General features: G+C 34.5%; 1 protein-coding gene across 1 annotated transcript; it reads left to right on the forward strand.

Annotated features, from left to right (window-relative positions):
• The first annotated feature begins 16,176 nt into the window (after nucleotides 1–16,176).
• LOC108224863 (protein RGF1 INDUCIBLE TRANSCRIPTION FACTOR 1) lies at nucleotides 16,177–18,172 on the forward strand. Its single transcript, XM_017399607.2, has 4 exons — nucleotides 16,177–16,364; nucleotides 16,477–16,665; nucleotides 16,938–17,153; nucleotides 17,440–18,172. The coding sequence occupies exons 1-4, from the start codon at nucleotides 16,344–16,346 to the stop codon at nucleotides 17,677–17,679; spliced, it is 666 nt and encodes a 221-aa protein (XP_017255096.1). The 5' UTR covers nucleotides 16,177–16,343; the 3' UTR covers nucleotides 17,680–18,172.
• Nucleotides 18,173–19,536: the final 1,364 nt, after the last annotated feature.

The following is a 19,536-nucleotide window of genomic DNA, read 5'->3' on the forward strand; positions in this document are numbered from 1 at the left end:
GTTTTGTGGAATAATAACGTATCACTCATGAACTAATTACATAATATATTATTTATTTTGTATATTGCATATTATATTGGATTAATAAATTAGTGGACCGTATCGTTTGTTTAATATGAGGTTGGAATCAGAAATCAGATTGGGATGATATGGGATTTTTTTTTTTTGACAAATATGACTTATAATCTTACAAATGAGTATCTGTTCTAAAATATTCTCGAGATGAGCCTGAGTTTAAGCTCTTAACCAGTGAGATATCCAACCGTGCTCTGATGATATGTGATTTTAGTTATATGTTAGATTTAAATTTCGTCATTTTAGTTATAAACTCAAAATTACAACATAAATTTAAATTATTAATATTTAATAACCCTGTAAATTATCCGAGGTACAATATTAATATACGAAAGATTCGTTAACATCCAAATCGAAGCTAAAATCACTAAAACCGTATGTGTAGTTTATATTACGTGATGATGATATTATTCATGGGCCAAATTTTTCACTGTATATCTGGGCCCTTACAAAAAGCCCGATAACCGAGAGTGGTAGTAGCCTAGTATCATACTCGCAAGTTGCAACACTGTTAATTTCATACCGCAAGGCCCACGGCCAACAACAGTTCACAAGATACGTACTCCTACTAAATTTGTCGTGTAAATAGTTGAACAAAGAATTGCATATTTTGTATGAATAATTTGCACATCAGACTCTTTTGACAAAAAATTGACATTGATCTTTTATTTGTTTAAAAGAGATTAGAGATCTTAAACGAATGTGTCAAATAAGTTCATGTGTATTGTACATTCAATTATTCTTACAACCACAATCGACTAAAAGCTATCGTGATAAAAAAAAATAAAAATACTTACACTTTAAATCAACCAAAAGAAATACATTAAGAAGTTCTTATCTCGTATCTTGCTTTCGGAAAATTTATGCGATCACAAAAAAAATACAAACGCTTTAACAAGTTTGGAAAAGACAATTTGATGGGAGTGACAGAAACACACATTAAAACGCAACATATATTCAAGGATGTGATAACTGATAGCGAATTAGTGGAGTAGAAAATCTTCAACTTCTATCCATTAACTATTTATGAATTAGACTTAATATTTTCTTATTTTACTCTTTAATTCCTAGTTGCCCACTGCATACATACATGATACACCGCCATACATGCACAATTACTTCATCACTGATTAGTATTGTCTAATTGGATTAATAAAATAGTGATAACGTAATCATTATATTAATATTTAATTTAATTTAGAATTTTATTTAGTGAAAACAAAAATACATTATATTATGCGATAATTCATTGCTATCATTAGTATTGACTAAATATACTCAATGTTTGTTAGTCCATTCTTATTGTCTTACCATAGCTTATTTATGATTAATGAATGTTGGATTCTAGTTGCTACATAGAACGATCAATTAAACTAATTTAATTTACAAAAAATGTTATTTATATTTTCATTTTGTGTACATGGCAAAGAAAATACACTACCGTCATTTAGTATTACATGACAAACACGAAATCATATGTCTTATACTTAAATAAAAAATTTAGCATAGATATTATTTACCTATATGCAATAGAGTAATAATACGGCATTAACATCAAGGTTTATCAACACAGTACACAAATTTTAAGCGAATCATTTTTAATATTTACTAATCATAAAAAATGTATGCAGTGCAGCCCCAATTTTCAATATCCATATGATTAATAATTTTTTTATTTTTTATAATATTAGTGTGACGCTCTAACAAATTTAAAAAGGAGAGGAGAAATTTGATGGAAGTGCATGAAGAAGGCTCTTGGAAATTGCAATGAGGCACAGGAGTTTCAAACACGGCTTGACTGACTTCTGAAAGATGGAAAGATGGCTAGTTACGCCATAACTTTACACGTGGCATTACACACGTCATATTAATTTTTATTTTAGGTACTGTATAAAGCATGATTATAAAGACTATGCCGTTCAATTAATCATCACTCATTTCTGGGTCCTTATTCAATTTATTATACACAATCTTATTCCAAAATTTAGATTTAAATTAATTAGTTAAGCTTTTTACTAAAACTCAGTTGTTAAGTTTCTCTTTCAAATAACACTCAATATTGAGAAGGGGTGCCTCCTCACAAAGGGGGTCGCACTAATTATTATGCATTATATATTCATCCTTACTAAAAACGAATAACACGATTAAATCGATTTTGATAATTTGATTAGAAGAAGACTTCCAACGACTGAGAAAATGGTGCAGCAGACATTTAGAAGAAGCTACTTAGAATACCTCAAATTCTCCCTGGCTTCTAAATTTTATGTTTTGTGTGAAAAACGTTTTCTTTATCCACTTATATTTATTCAAATATGGTAAATTCAAACTCATTTCTTTTTTCCTAATTATCTTTGGTATTTATATTCTACTACATAATTTTAACAAGCCTACAACACATTATATGTGGCGCCCTCCAAACCCGGGTCAGAAGTTTGGGGTCCACATCTCAACATAAACCTGTAATTAATGATATAATATATATAGTGACCCTTCACTGTCCTTGGATCGCAACAGGTTAAAGTATAAAACAAGCCACAACACAACTTTAATTATTACAAACCCAAATCCCAAAATAAAAACTTAAATCTTACAAGCTTACATGCCATTTGTGTCTCGTTATTCAAACTAGTACATATATGAAAAGCCAGGTGCTGCTGATAGCTCTCTTCATCTCCTAGCCTGGAATCCTGACCTTACTACTAGCCTGAGGGTCATCGTTACCAACTTTCTCTGCCTTCACTGGAAAGAACATAAAATACCGCAAGAGTGAGCTAACCAGCTCAGCAAGTATAACAATATCAATTTAAAATATTAATCATAAGCTGAAGGAAACCAGTGTCTCAAGGAATCAATCTCCATACCAAGATTTGTTTTTAGAACATTGATTAGAATTGGATATTAAATTTATTTTTAAAAATCAAAGGTTAGGCTGCTGATCAGTCAGACACTAACCCCGAGCAGGTCCCACCATGCTCGTTTATTGGATCCAAGGCACACATTGGCCTAAAGTGACCACTCATCTGGTCTGACCATTCATCTGGTCCAAGTTTAGAAAACTATCCAATTCTATCACAATCAAGATGATCAACAATATTATTCAATAAAATAAGAACATCAATATCATAAATAAATTTTGAAGCAGAAGCAACTACTATTCAAAGTGTCTCAAATGGATCTCAAAGGAGAAATGAGAATTATCTTCATGGTTTTAGCAAAGAATCAGATATTGCCTTATAGGATGGCAAAGCACGTCAAAGTTTCGTGTTTACATGAAGGAGGGTTCTAGGTTCACAAAAAGAATCCAATTATAAATGAATACTGTTAAGATCAGGAAACTGGAGTTTATGGAAAGAATCAATCAACTGTAAGTTATATGTCATAACAGATGTTATTTGGGGTCGTTCAACTGGTTACGGTCTGAAATAAAAGTGATTGATAACTGGTTGAGGTATCGAGAGTATATTTTTGAAATGAAATTAGGTTGTTATGGTAATCATTTAGAAGTTTTAAAGATGGAAGGTTTACAATTGAAATAAGTTTCGTAGCAGGTATCAAAGAATCGGTCAAAGGTTCAAGAATCAATAAGGTAAGTAATCCATAATATAGTTCAAGAAATCTGGTTGAAGGTTCAAGAATCAATAGGATAAATAATCCATAAAATAGTTCAAGAAATTTGGTTGAAGGTTCAAGAATCAATAGGATAAATAATCCATGCGATAATTCAATAGGTCACAGGACTTCATCAGAAAGTTCACTAAATAATCACAACAGATACAACATATAATTGAAGGAAAGTCTGAGGGAACTTGCCTTATATAGCTGATCTCAAGTTTCAACTACGCTTGCTCGCTATACTACTCTATCACCACTTGCTTTCCCTTCCTACGTCTCGCTTCTTCTGCTAATCACAACAATTCTTTATCAATATATGATCTCATACTATTCTTATCATCCTTTATTCGAAACGAGCTTCTATCTACCCTTCGTTTCACCCAAATCCGATTTACGGATCAAAAGATATGTCAAACACAATTTTATATCAATCACGTAAATACATCACATGTCAATCAGATAGCACATAGCACATATCACATAAAATATTTAATAAAATGTATTTTTCAAAGGAAGTTTGAAGTCAAACGGATTTTTCTGGTATTTATTATAAATTTTTAAACATTTTTCGGAATTAAAACGGTCAAAGAATCATTTTATAAATAAATAATCCATTTCTGGATACTCGAAATCAAGTCCGAAATCATTTGAAATCAATTAACGAGCTTCAATCATATTTTAGAATAATATTTTAAAGCTCGAAACTATTTTTCGGAATTTTAAAATCATTTAAAAATATTTAAAATCATTAAATCCAATTAATAAATCAATTAAAATCAATTAATAATTAATTAAAACAATTAATCAATTAATAATTAAATTAATTGACTAACTATAATAATTAATTACTAATTAAAATTAATTAATAAATTAAATCAGATTTATTTTTGAATTAATAAATAATTAAAAACAATTTTTGAAATTAAAATAAATGATTTTCGAAATTAAATTTAAATCAAAAATCATTTTTTAAAACTTTTAAAAAAAATCCAGGGTTTGAATTGCAAGTTTTGAAAACTACAGGGTTTGATTTGCAACTTTGGAAACTTCAGGGGTCTAAATGTCAAAAATGAAACTTGGGTGGCTAAACTTCACCACCTCCAAAAGTCCAGGGGCCAAACTGCAATTTTGCAGCCGCCGCCCCTGGCTTCGCCGGAGGTGGCGATTCCGGCCACCAATAGCCTCCAAATGGTGCAGATATGGAGTATCAAGCCTCCCCAACTCATCCATACAATCGATTTCACCAGAAACGGCCGGAATCGACCGTAATCGATCGAAGAAACTCGCCGTCGCCGGCGAGTTTTCTTTGAATCGATTCGTTCGATTCACGAACCTCAGCTAAGATTTGAAGCTATGTACACGTTCCTGAGATCACAACCAACATGATGGTATCATCCAATTTCACTTCTACCTCCTAGATTAAATAACCCTAATTTCCAATTGAAAACATTCATCGCGCACATAACCCTAATTCCTGATTTCGAAGATTAAACCTCAAATTGAACACGTTATTGAACTCCAAGTCAAGCATATGATATACCAAAATGATCAGGAGAAGATTATCTACAACATACAATCATCAAATCACACAAACAACTTCAAAATCAAAAATCCCTAATTTGAGATTATTTACTTCGAATTTAAAACTCAAAATCCAAACCCACCTGATGTTGCTGCACTGATTTTGATGCTAGATTATGATTCTACTTGTTAAAACCTTCAATTTGAGTCCTTGAACGCCAAAATCCGAGTCCGATAACGCGTCCAAATCCTCGTTTGAATCTCAAGAACACGAAGAACTCTCTCGGGAATTTCTCGGTTTTAACTGGTTTTATGATTTTCGTAATGAAATAAAGTACGGTTAAGGATATTTATACTTATAAATAATTAGTACCCCTTTGGATCATATATGGCATGAAAATACAATGTTTAATAGCTTTATACTAATAGAACGGGTCCAATCGGTACCGGTTTTTGAGATAACTATCAAAACGGGGCTTTTTAATCCGTCATTAGTACGCGGGTCCCACCGTCATTATGACAAGATAAGGATAAGTATAAAATATCTAGTTTCACGTTTATCGATACAACCGGATAATTATCGAATACCGAAAGATTCCGCCGGACCGGCTCCGGAACAAACCGTACTCCGGATCGAAAAAGTCAAAACATGAAAAGTGTCCGGAATGGTCAAATTAAGCTAAAGGTGAATTTTGTTGAAATTTTCGGGAAGTAAAATCTCGGTACCGTTACAGGTTGACGGTTTTCGGAAAATCAAAATAATTAGTGATTAATTAAAATATACATAATTAAATCCATAAATCAAATATAAAATCATCAGACAATACATAAATCGATATGAACATATCTAAATAAACTATATTTTGTACTGAACATATAAAAAATTGATATTCCTCAAATTTAATCAAAAATACTTAACTAAATTAATAGAACAGGAACCAATTAATTCACAGAAATTCATATAAAATTCATATAATATTCATTAATCATTCAAATAATTACACGGATAATCCCAGATGTTACATCCTTCCCCCCTTAAAAGGATTCTGTCCTCAGAATCGCTTAGGTAAACAAATGAGGGTACTTTTCACGCATATCACTTTCTAATTCCCAGGTTGACTCTTCAACCTTCGGGTTTCTCCACAGTACCCTTACTAAGTTAACTACCTTGTTTCTTAACACCTTCTCTCTCCTATCCAAGATTTCCATTGGCCTTTCTACATATGATAAATCTGCCTCGAGTTCTATCGGCTCATACTCTATCACATGTTTCGAATCTGGATTATACTTCTTAAGCATCGATACATGAAAGACGTTATGGATGTGCTCCATGTGCGGGGGTAACGCCAATTCGTACGCTACTTTGCCTACACGTCTCAAGATTTCAAATGGCCCTACGTATCGGGGACTTAGCTTGCCTTTCTTTCCGAATCTGGATAGTCCTTTCCATGGTGACACCTTCAGTAACACTGCTTCTCCGTCTTCAAATTCTACGTCCTTCCGGAATTGATCTGCATAATTTCGTTGACGACTCTGTGCTGCAATTAGTCGTTTCTGAATAATTTCAACGACTTCCTTTGTTTGCTGTACTAATTCTGGTCCCAATACTTTGCGTTCTCCGACTTCATCCCAATATACTGGTGATCGACATTTGCGTCCGTAAAGAGCTTCATAAGGAGGCATCCCAATACTTGCGTGATAACTATTATTGTATGCAAATTCCACTAAAGGTAGATGCTCGTCCCAATTGCCTTTGAAATCAATTGCACATACACGTAGCATGTCCTCGATCGTCTGAATAGTTCTCTCACTTTGGCCGTCTGTTTGTGGATGATATGCCGTACTCATATTCAATTTAGTGCCCAAGCATTCCTGAAAACTTTTCCAAAATCTCGAATTAAATCGTGGATCTCTATCTGATACAATGGATACGGGGACTCCATGACGAACTACAATCTCTTTCAAGTACATATGAACTAATTTATCCAAAGAGAATCTCTCATGGATCGGAAGAAAATGCGCTGACTTGGTTAGTCTATCCACTATAACCCAAATGGCATCATGGTTTGCTTTAGTCCTTGGTAATCCTACAATAAAATCCATAGCAATATGTTCCCACCTCCATTCTGGAATCTCTAAAGGTTGCAATAATCCACTTGGTCTTTGGTGTTCTGCTTTCACTCTTTGACACGTATAGCATTTACTCACCCATTCTGCAATCTCTCTTTTCATGTCTGGCCACCAATAGTTCTTCTTTAAATCTCTATACATCTTAGTGCTGCCTGGATGAATTGAATATTTGGAATTGTGTGCTTCCTGCAATATATCATTCTTTAACTCTGTCACCGGGGGAATCCATATCCTGGAAGAAAATCTAAAAATCCCTTGATCATCTTTCTGTGTACATAACTCTTCTCCTACTAACTTGTTTACATCCTGATCCATTACCTCTTCCTGGCACTTCTTAATCTTTTCTAATAGCTCTGGTTAAAAGGTCATGGTATACACCGCCATCTTTGTTGGTTCATGAATTCTTACCTCGATTTCCAACTTCTGAAACTCTCTATATAACTCCTCTGGCACAGTCAATACGTTTAACCTCTCCTTTCTACTTAAAGCATCTGCTACAACGTTGGCTTTTCCTGGATGATACTTAATCGTACAATCATAATCCTTAATCAACTCTAGCCATCTCCTTTGTCTCATGTTAAGCTCCTTCTGGGTAAAGATATACTTCAAACTTTTATGATCTGTATAAATCTCACATTTTTCTCCGTACAAATAATGTCTCCATATTTTTAATGCAAATACAATAGCTGCCAACTCCAGGTCATGAGTGGGGTACTTTTGTTCATGAGGTTTAAGTTGTCTAGAGGCATATGCAATAACTTTATCATGCTGCATCAATACACATCCTAATCCTTTATAAGAGGCATCACTATAAATCACAAAATTTCCTTGATCATCTGGAAGGGACAATACTGGTGCTGACACTAATCTCTTCTTCAACTCCTGAAAACTTTCCTCACACTTCTCATTCCATATGAACTTTTCATTCTTTCTAGTTAACTTAGTCAGTGGGGTTGCAATTCTTGAGAAATCCTGTACAAACCTTCTATAATAACCTGCTAACCCCAAGAAACTCCTGATCTCTGTGGGGGTCTTTGGTCTTTCCCAATTCATTATAGCTTCAATCTTTGCTGGATCTACCTTGATTCCTTCACGACTCACTATGTGTCCTAGAAATTGAACTTCTTGTAACCAAAATTCACATTTAGAAAACTTTGCATACAACTTCTCCTTTCTTAGTATCTCTAAGGCTGTTCTTAAATGTTCCGCATGCTCCTCAGCTGTCTTAGAATATATCAGAATATCATCTATAAAAACAATCACAAACTTGTCCAAATACTTCTTAAAGACTCTATTCATTAAATCCATAAAAGCTGCTGGTGCATTCGTTAATCCAAAAGCCATCACTAAAAATTCATAATGACCGTACCTTGTTCTAAAAGCTGTCTTAGGTATATCCTCAGATTTGATTTTGAGCTGATGGTATCCTGACCTAAGGTCAATCTTAGAAAAATACTCTGCTCCTTTCAACTGGTCAAACAAGTCGTCAATACGGGGTAAAGGATATTTATTCTTGATGGTAAGCTTATTAAGCTCTCTGTAATCTATACATAACCTCATACTTCCATCTTTCTTCTTTACAAACAACACTGGTGCTCCCCATGGGGATACACTAGGTCTAATCACTCCTTTTTCCAATAACTCTTGTAATTGTTTTGCCAATTCTTTCATCTCTACGGGTGCCATCCTATACGGGGCTTTGGATATCGGCTCCGTTCCAGGTGCTAAGTCAATTGCAAATTCTATCTCTCTATCTGGAGGAAGTCCTGGTAACTCATCCAGAAACACGTCTGGAAATTCATTCACTACAGGAATATTAACAAGTTTTACTGGTTCTTGACTTTTATTAATTACATAGGCAATATAGGCTTCGCATCCTTGACGTAACATCCTTTTTGCTTGCATCATGGTTAAGAACTTCTTTACTTGCTTTTGTCCTCTAAACGTTATTACCCCATGGTCTGGTGCCATTAGTATTACTTTCTTATTTTTACAATCTATCTGCGCCCTATATTTAGACAACCAATCCATCCCTAAGATTACATCAAACTCCCCCAACTTGAAAGGTATCAAGTCGGCACAAAACTTATTTCTTAAAATCCCAATTTCACAATCAGGGCAAACTCGATTAACGGAGACACGATCCTGATTAGCTAGTTCTACATTCATAACCTCATTCAACAATTCAACCGGACAATTCAACTTATCAACAAAAGCTTGAGAAATAAATGATCTAGTAGCTCCGGAATCAATTAACACCTTGGCATTTATAGAGTTTACATTAAGCGTACCTGTCACCACATCGGCATCCTGAATAGCATCTTTCACTGACATATCAAAGACTCTTGCCCTAGGAGGTTCATTCACTTCTGGAACAGTTCCCATGATTCTAAGTGCATTGCTAACAGGGGCTGGTGTCTTGCAGTCCTTAGCCATATGTCCTGGCTTTCCACATTTAAAACATGTATATCCTATAGCTGGAGTCTTACTTGTTGAGCCTCTATTGGTCTGATCCTTTATTGCTGGCTGGTTCTGACATTCTCTAGAGTAGTGTCCTTTCTGGTTGCATTTAAAACATACCACATTCAGTTTGTTACATACTCCTCCATGTCTCTTGCCACACGTTTGACATTCTGGCATTGAAGACCTTTGCTGATTGGCCTGACTTCCCGTAAGAAAACGTCCTCCTTGTCCACCACTACCTATTTTCTTAAAATTAGGATTTCCTCCTACTTGAAACTTCCCTTTCTTCTGGAACCTCCCTTGATGAGATAATCCTCCTCTATTGTCTGGCTTTCTCTTCTTATCCTCTTTAGACTTCTGAAACAACTCATTCTCAGCCTCCGCAATCATTGCTTTCTCAACCACTGCCGCATACGTCTCTAATTGCAAAATAGCTAACTTGCTTCTAATCCAAGGCTTTAGACCTTGTTGGAACCTTTTTGCTTTCTGCCTATCTGTCTCTACATAAGTTGGCACAAACCTAGCCAATTCCGCAAACTTATTCTCATATTCCACCACAGACATATTTCCTTGTTTCAACTCTAAAAAGTTCAACTCCATTTGATCTTGAAGAAACCTAGGAAAATACTTTTCTAAAAACAATTCCTTAAACCTCTCCCAAGTCATCTCAACTGTACCTTCCATATTCTTCACTGATTCCCACCAATACGTTGCTTCATTCTTTAAGTAATGACTAGCAAACTTTGTTTTCTGGTCCTCACTTGCTGGAACTAATTCAAAACACTTTTCCATTTCTTTTAACCATGTTTGGGCTGCAACAGGATCTGCTGAGCCCTTAAACTCTGGAGGATTAACTGCCTGAAAAGTTTTAAAAGTTACCCTAGGATTCTCTTGATGTTGCTGTTGTCGGGTAAGATGAGCAGTTTGTTGAGCCAAAATTTGAATTAGTTGGGCCACAGCAGGATCTACTGGGCCTATGTTGACATTCTGGTTATCATTGTTATCATTGATGCTGTTGGTGCCTTCAGGATCACTGTTGGCACGAGTATGTCTTGTTGGAGGCATTCTGTAAAGAAGAAACAATTCACTTAGTCGTTTTAAATCAAATTTTCTTTTTATAAAAGGTTTTTTTTTTTTAAGAAAACAGATTTATACATTTTTGAAAACATTTTTGAGATTGTTTACTAAATAAATTGCATGCTTCTTTACAGAATGTAAAACATTAAAAGAAAGGTTACAATATTATCACAAGAGTTTATGATCGGTACTGAAAGTAAAGTAAAGTAAAGCAAGTGCGATAAAGTAAAGGACAAGACTGTAAATAAAAGATGCTGATATATATAAGTCAGTGCTGGAGATACAAGCGTCAAGCGCTTCGTCAAAAGTAAAGTACAACAACAGCAACAGCAAGGCTATCACCTAGTCAGCTCGGTTAGTCTATATATACATGTCAAAATCTGCTGACAACCACAACCACATACCCGTCATCTAGTCAGCTCCGCTAGTCTATATACATACATGTCAAAATCTGCTGACCTGATACATACTACACACTACACACTAATGTACCTGGCACCTCCGCTCTACAACTACTATCATTTAGCTCCCAGGAAAAGTAGGACCTCCAAATGTGTCCAACTCTTTCATTATCCAAATAGCCCAGTCTGCTAAGTCACCATAACCCTCAGCCACGGTATTAAGCTTTGCCATCGCATTCATTCTTACATCCACAATCCTCTGCCTCAGCTCTCGTTCAGCTCTACTAGGGTCCATCATCTGTATGATACGCTCCATCTCTCTGACCTGCCCAAGTAAGTACTGACGCTCCATCCTCATCGCCTCAAACTCATGATAAGGAACAGGGTCTGATGCAGGACGGAAAGAAGTGTGGATAGAAGAACCTCGGGTGGAACTAAGGGTACTGGGTGGGGGTCCACGTATAAAAGGCCTAGCATGATAAGTCGAGGGTATCTTTCTGGATGGAACAACTGCTGCTGCGGCCAACACATCCTCTAAAGAGGGTGAAACAGGCTGGCGAAGCTCAGGTCTCTGAGGAGGTGAGGGTCCATTAACTGTGGTGTCTGAATGTTGTGAATATGGAGGAATGATAGGGTCGGACATCATAAATATCTGCAAATCAATATAACAGAACACCTATAAGAATTCCTGATATCACAAGAGCCTACTTCTCACTAATACTCACCTCTCACGTTCTATCTATCTATCACTCATTTCTAGTCCTAATCTTCTACCCAACCTAACAATCTAGGCTTGTTTCATTGACTTAAAACCTGTCGCTCTGATACCAACCTGTGGCGCCCTCCAAACCCGGGTCAGAAGTTTGGGGTCCACATCTCAACATAAACCTGTAATTAATGATATAATATATATAGTGACCCTTCACTGTCCTTGGATCGCAACAGGTTAAAGTATAAAACAAGCCACAACACAACTTTAATTATTACAAACCCAAATCCCAAAATAAAAACTTAAATCTTACAAGCTTACATGCCATTTGTGTCTCGTTATTCAAACTAGTACATATATGAAAAGCCAGGTGCTGCTGATAGCTCTCTTCATCTCCTAGCCTGGAATCCTGACCTTACTACTAGCCTGAGGGTCATCGTTACCAACTTTCTCTGCCTTCACTGGAAAGAACATAAAATACCGCAAGAGTGAGCTAACCAGCTCAGCAAGTATAACAATATCAATTTAAAATATTAATCATAAGCTGAAGGAAACCAGTGTCTCAAGGAATCAATCTCCATACCAAGATTTGTTTTTAGAACATTGATTAGAATTGGATATTAAATTTATTTTTAAAAATCAAAGGTTAGGCTGCTGATCAGTCAGACACTAACCCCGAGCAGGTCCCACCATGCTCGTTTATTGGATCCAAGGCACACATTGGCCTAAAGTGACCACTCATCTGGTCTGACCATTCATCTGGTCCAAGTTTAGAAAACTATCCAATTCTATCACAATCAAGATGATCAACAATATTATTCAATAAAATAAGAACATCAATATCATAAATAAATTTTGAAGCAGAAGCAACTACTATTCAAAGTGTCTCAAATGGATCTCAAAGGAGAAATGAGAATTATCTTCATGGTTTTAGCAAAGAATCAGATATTGCCTTATAGGATGGCAAAGCACGTCAAAGTTTCGTGTTTACATGAAGGAGGGTTCTAGGTTCACAAAAAGAATCCAATTATAAATGAATACTGTTAAGATCAGGAAACTGGAGTTTATGGAAAGAATCAATCAACTGTAAGTTATATGTCATAACAGATGTTATTTGGGGTCGTTCAACTGGTTACGGTCTGAAATAAAAGTGATTGATAACTGGTTGAGGTATCGAGAGTATATTTTTGAAATGAAATTAGGTTGTTATGGTAATCATTTAGAAGTTTTAAAGATGGAAGGTTTACAATTGAAATAAGTTTCGTAGCAGGTATCAAAGAATCGGTCAAAGGTTCAAGAATCAATAAGGTAAGTAATCCATAATATAGTTCAAGAAATCTGGTTGAAGGTTCAAGAATCAATAGGATAAATAATCCATAAAATAGTTCAAGAAATTTGGTTGAAGGTTCAAGAATCAATAGGATAAATAATCCATGCGATAATTCAATAGGTCACAGGACTTCATCAGAAAGTTCACTAAATAATCACAACAGATACAACATATAATTGAAGGAAAGTCTGAGGGAACTTGCCTTATATAGCTGATCTCAAGTTTCAACTACGCTTGCTCGCTATACTACTCTATCACCACTTGCTTTCCCTTCCTACGTCTCGCTTCTTCTGCTAATCACAACAATTCTTTATCAATATATGATCTCATACTATTCTTATCATCCTTTATTCGAAACGAGCTTCTATCTACCCTTCGTTTCACCCAAATCCGATTTACGGATCAAAAGATATGTCAAACACAATTTTATATCAATCACGTAAATACATCACATGTCAATCAGATAGCACATAGCACATATCACATAAAATATTTAATAAAATGTATTTTTCAAAGGAAGTTTGAAGTCAAACGGATTTTTCTGGTATTTATTATAAATTTTTAAACATTTTTCGGAATTAAAACGGTCAAAGAATCATTTTATAAATAAATAATCCATTTCTGGATACTCGAAATCAAGTCCGAAATCATTTGAAATCAATTAACGAGCTTCAATCATATTTTAGAATAATATTTTAAAGCTCGAAACTATTTTTCGGAATTTTAAAATCATTTAAAAATATTTAAAATCATTAAATCCAATTAATAAATCAATTAAAATCAATTAATAATTAATTAAAACAATTAATCAATTAATAATTAAATTAATTGACTAACTATAATAATTAATTACTAATTAAAATTAATTAATAAATTAAATCAGATTTATTTTTGAATTAATAAATAATTAAAAACAATTTTTGAAATTAAAATAAATGATTTTCGAAATTAAATTTAAATCAAAAATCATTTTTTAAAACTTTTAAAAAAAATCCAGGGTTTGAATTGCAAGTTTTGAAAACTACAGGGTTTGATTTGCAACTTTGGAAACTTCAGGGGTCTAAATGTCAAAAATGAAACTTGGGTGGCTAAACTTCACCACCTCCAAAAGTCCAGGGGCCAAACTGCAATTTTGCAGCCGCCGCCCCTGGCTTCGCCGGAGGTGGCGATTCCGGCCACCAATAGCCTCCAAATGGTGCAGATATGGAGTATCAAGCCTCCCCAACTCATCCATACAATCGATTTCACCAGAAACGGCCGGAATCGACCGTAATCGATCGAAGAAACTCGCCGTCGCCGGCGAGTTTTCTTTGAATCGATTCGTTCGATTCACGAACCTCAGCTAAGATTTGAAGCTATGTACACGTTCCTGAGATCACAACCAACATGATGGTATCATCCAATTTCACTTCTACCTCCTAGATTAAATAACCCTAATTTCCAATTGAAAACATTCATCGCGCACATAACCCTAATTCCTGATTTCGAAGATTAAACCTCAAATTGAACACGTTATTGAACTCCAAGTCAAGCATATGATATACCAAAATGATCAGGAGAAGATTATCAACAACATACAATCATCAAATCACACAAACAACTTCAAAATCAAAAATCCCTAATTTGAGATTATTTACTTCGAATTTAAAACTCAAAATCCAAACCCACCTGATGTTGCTGCACTGATTTTGATGCTAGATTATGATTCTACTTGTTAAAACCTTCAATTTGAGTCCTTGAACGCCAAAATCCGAGTCCGATAACGCGTCCAAATCCTCGTTTGAATCTCAAGAACACGAAGAACTCTCTCGGGAATTTCTCGGTTTTAACTGGTTTTATGATTTTCGTAATGAAATAAAGTACGGTTAAGGATATTTATACTTATAAATAATTAGTACCCCTTTGGATCATATATGGCATGAAAATACAATGTTTAATAGCTTTATACTAATAGAACGGGTCCAATCGGTACCGGTTTTTGAGATAACTATCAAAACGGGGCTTTTTAATCCGTCATTAGTACGCGGGTCCCACCGTCATTATGACAAGATAAGGATAAGTATAAAATATCTAGTTTCACGTTTATCGATACAACCGGATAATTATCGAATACCGAAAGATTCCGCCGGACCGGCTCCGGAACAAACCGTACTCCGGATCGAAAAAGTCAAAACATGAAAAGTGTCCGGAATGGTCAAATTAAGCTAAAGGTGAATTTTGTTGAAATTTTCGGGAAGTAAAATCTCGGTACCGTTACAGGTTGACGGTTTTCGGAAAATCAAAATAATTAGTGATTAATTAAAATATACATAATTAAATCCATAAATCAAATATAAAATTATCAGACAATACATAAATCGATATGAACATATCTAAATAAACTATATTTTGTACTGAACATATAAAAAATTGATATTCCTCAAATTTAATCAAAAATACTTAACTAAATTAATAGAACAGGAACCAATTAATTCACAGAAATTCATATAAAATTCATATAATATTCATTAATCATTCAAATAATTACACGGATAATCCCAGATGTTACATTATAAGTATTAAGTATTGCACACTTGCATGTATCATTAAATATTAGAGTTGATAGATTAAAAAATTAAGTAATTTTACTTAATCTCCTCCTCTTAGTAAATTTAATAAATTATTATACATGATGTAACTGATGTTTTAGAGATAAGATGTGGTGCCAAAAATATAAAATAAAAAAGGCAAGTGAAGATAGTAGAAAACAGACGTCACAGTGCATTGAAATAAACGCTATCTCTTTCATGGTTTAGGCTCGGAGTGAGGTTCGGAAGTAGACTTTTCCTAACAAAACCCAAACCAAACCCATCCCACCCACCACTACAAAGAAAAAAATTAAAAGATCCCACCTTTATTTTCTTTCCATCTCCATTCTTTCTCCTTTTCTCTCCATCAAAAAATATAATTTCAAACTTTTTTCATCAACTTTCTTCACATAATCAACAACCCTTTTCTCAGTTGATCAATACCCATATTCCTGAAAATGATGCTTGGCAATGAAAATGTATGTTTTGGCTCCTTTTTCTTGATAGTGTGCTTGTTCTTGATGAGCTTTGTTTGTGGCTGTGTTTTTTTCTGAATTTGATTGGTTTTTTTGTTGGATTGTTTGTGTGTAGGGTGTGAAAGAAGGTGATAACAAGTGGCCACCATGGCTGAAACCGCTTCTAGGTACAAGATTTTTTGGTCAATGCAAGAATCACCCAAGTGCTCACAAGAGTGAATGCAATATGTTTTGCTTGGATTGTATCAATGGAGCCCTTTGTTCTATGTGCCTCTCTTCTCATAAGGATCATAGAGCCATTCAGGTACCCTTTTAATTTGTCTCTCTTTTGCAATTTCTGATGACTCAATAAAGCAGTACTAGCAAGACTCTTTAAAGTTTTGATTTTTATGCTGATTGATTATTTATTTGTGCATGTGAGTGTCCTTGATGGTATCATTGTGAAGGGTATTTGATCAAATTTGGTTTTCTTTCGAATTTGAGCTATTGAATTTGTTTTGATTGATGGGTCTTTGAAGGTCAATTGTGTTAGTAATATTGTTTGATGTTTAATTGTGATGAATTCATAATTTGTAGATAAGGAGATCATCATACCATGATGTTATACGAGTTTCTGAGATTCAAAAGTACTTGGAGATTACAGGGATTCAGACTTATGTGATCAATAGTGCTAAAATTGTGTTCTTAAATGAGAGGCCTCAGCCTAGGCCTGGTAAAGGTGTCACCAACACTTGCCTTGTTTGTGATCGCAGCCTTCTTGATTCATTCTCTTTCTGCTCCATTGGCTGCAAGGTATGTACAATCTGGTGAACAAGAAATATTGACGATTGCGTATAGCTCTGTTTTAGAGAAGTAATCCAAAAATATTAGTTTTGGTTTATGTCAATACCGGAAGTTAGAGAAGAACCATATCAAAATTGTATTGTCAGCTTATAGAATTCATAATCAGTGTATGAGCTAAGTCAACTAGAGTTCATTATAGCAATTGGACCATTAGTTTGTTACTAGTAAATGTCAGAAACAAATGTTAGTATGTAATGTTTCGGATAATATGATTGATTGTTCTTTGTTTTGTCAGATTGTTGGGACGTCGAAGGACTTCCGAAAGAAGAAAATGTCAATGGAGATGGGTGGATCAGACTACTCAGAAGAAGAATCAATGATTGATACTGGAAATGAAGGTGTCAAAAGGATATTCCGGGGATTCACGCCATCGACGCCGCCTCAGATGACCGGAATTTACAGGAGTGCAAAAAGACGGAAGGGAATTCCACATAGATCTCCAATGGGGGGAGGGCTTATCTTGGAATATTGTTGATGACAGAAATTTGGTTAGTGGAGTTGGAATGGAAATATGGAATCAATCCACTTCGAATCCACCAAGAATTACTATAATGTCCTAAGTGTTGTAGCATGATATATACATTTACAGGTACCCTTTACTTTCTAGTTTCTTATAGCAAAGAGAGAACGAAAGACACTTTCTTTATGAAGCAAGAAAGAAAGCAACATGCTGAGCTTTTGTCCATGGAGGCCGGGTGTTGGAAATCCAAGTCAAGTTTGTGTATACAAAAAAGTGAAAGTTACAAAGTATTTGAAAGTAGTAAGCTATACTCCATTCAAATGATTGGAGAGATTGTAATAGAGTTTGATATGGACTGTTTGAGTGTTTAGGATTGTAATGTATAAACTGTGATATGCAGGAGGAGGTGCCTTAACTGTAAATATTCTTAACTAGTGATGGATGAATAGGGATGATACTCCTTTGTGTAACTGTAAGATAAATAAATGAAATGATGCATATTAAGTTACATTGTGTTTTTCATATAGTACGGAGAAATCAAAAGTAAAATTCTCGCTGTTCTTGATTTCTCGGGTTTTTGTTATGATTTGAGATACCGAATACGTTTTGCTAGATGTTCGTTGCAATTAGTTCTGTCATGAATGCCTTACTGGTTTTGGTGCAACTGAATTTGACTCTACCGTGCATTACTTGTTATGGTTCATACTTGGCTAAGAAAGTTAAGGCAGCTTAGCTTTTTTCTTTTCTGTTTGGTATTCAATTTTGGTGAATTGGGGTTTATTTTGTTGCATAAAAATGGTGTGCTTGTAAGTTCTTGTTCAACCACACATAATGAAAGCAACATTTCAATGAAGAATAAGAAAGCAATTATGGGGATCTTGGGAACTCTTCATCACCAAAGCTAAAGGTGAGAGTCATGGGCTCATGGGATTTTCTATTAGTTTTTAATAACGACGAATTAGAAAGCAGGCAGAATGGCCCGAGTGTGTGTGGATCATACGACTGTGCTATGTTACACTTCCAGTCTTTTGTTGACCTTTTCTCTGCTTTGAAATTTTCATTTTTTTATAATTTAATGTTTTTTTTTTTTGCTATGATTTTTAATGTTGTTGACCATTTGTATATCTTGCAGATGCTTTTAAATCAACTCCGGGTTCTGAAGTTTCCCTGATATATAAATTTATTCATAAAAAACTCAAGAAGTAAAAAATCTATAAATTTATTCATAAAAATTTCAAGAAGTAAAATATCTCAAGAATTCTTCTTGCATTTGACAAAGGTCTTGTATTTGAAAAAGGAAACATATCAAAACGTAAAGCTAAGTTGCAATGTATGTAAATTGCATTATCAATTAACAAAAAAACTACTTCTAAGAAAAGATAAATAGCCAAGACAAGGAACAGTTTACTATTTACTAATTATTGTTTGTTACAAATTTTCTTCTATCACATTCAGATTTCCCATGTCATTTCACGACAAGTACTCCATACAACTCTTACGTTATTTTCTGACACACATTTTAAAATATAATTTTGTTAATATTTTTTTAATTTTTTTATGAATAAAAATTTGATATTTAAATTTTTATTCAAAAAATAATTATAAAAAAATATTATAAAACTAGATTTTATAGGAGTCTAGAAAAATTATAATATCCATGAGGGAGTAGTGGTTCAATGCCTATAATTTGTGACAAAATATGCTACGTATAAATGTCTAATATTAAATATAGAAATATAATAATGTCAAATATTGGCAACTTAAATTTGGATGGATGAGTCATACTCTTACGGCCACGCAGCAGAGAGATGGTCCAGAAAGAAACCCCTGCCATGCCTGTCGACTTCATCCAACATATTCATGACTTCCAAA

The sequence above is a fragment of the Daucus carota genome, chromosome 6 (genome assembly GCF_001625215.2).
Source record: "Daucus carota subsp. sativus chromosome 6, DH1 v3.0, whole genome shotgun sequence".
In the NCBI taxonomy this organism is placed as follows: Eukaryota; Viridiplantae; Streptophyta; class Magnoliopsida; order Apiales; family Apiaceae; genus Daucus; species Daucus carota.

Bases quoted from the DNA above. Each gene is read 5' to 3' on its own strand.
- LOC108224863 (XM_017399607.2), top strand. From the start codon at position 16,344: ATGATGCTTGGCAATGAAAAT. The intron at 16,365-16,476 runs GTATGTTTTGGC...GTTTGTGTGTAG, and splicing joins TGATGCTTGGCAATGAAAAT to GGTGTGAAAGAAGGTGATAA. The intron at 16,666-16,937 runs GTACCCTTTTAA...CATAATTTGTAG, and splicing joins AGGATCATAGAGCCATTCAG to ATAAGGAGATCATCATACCA.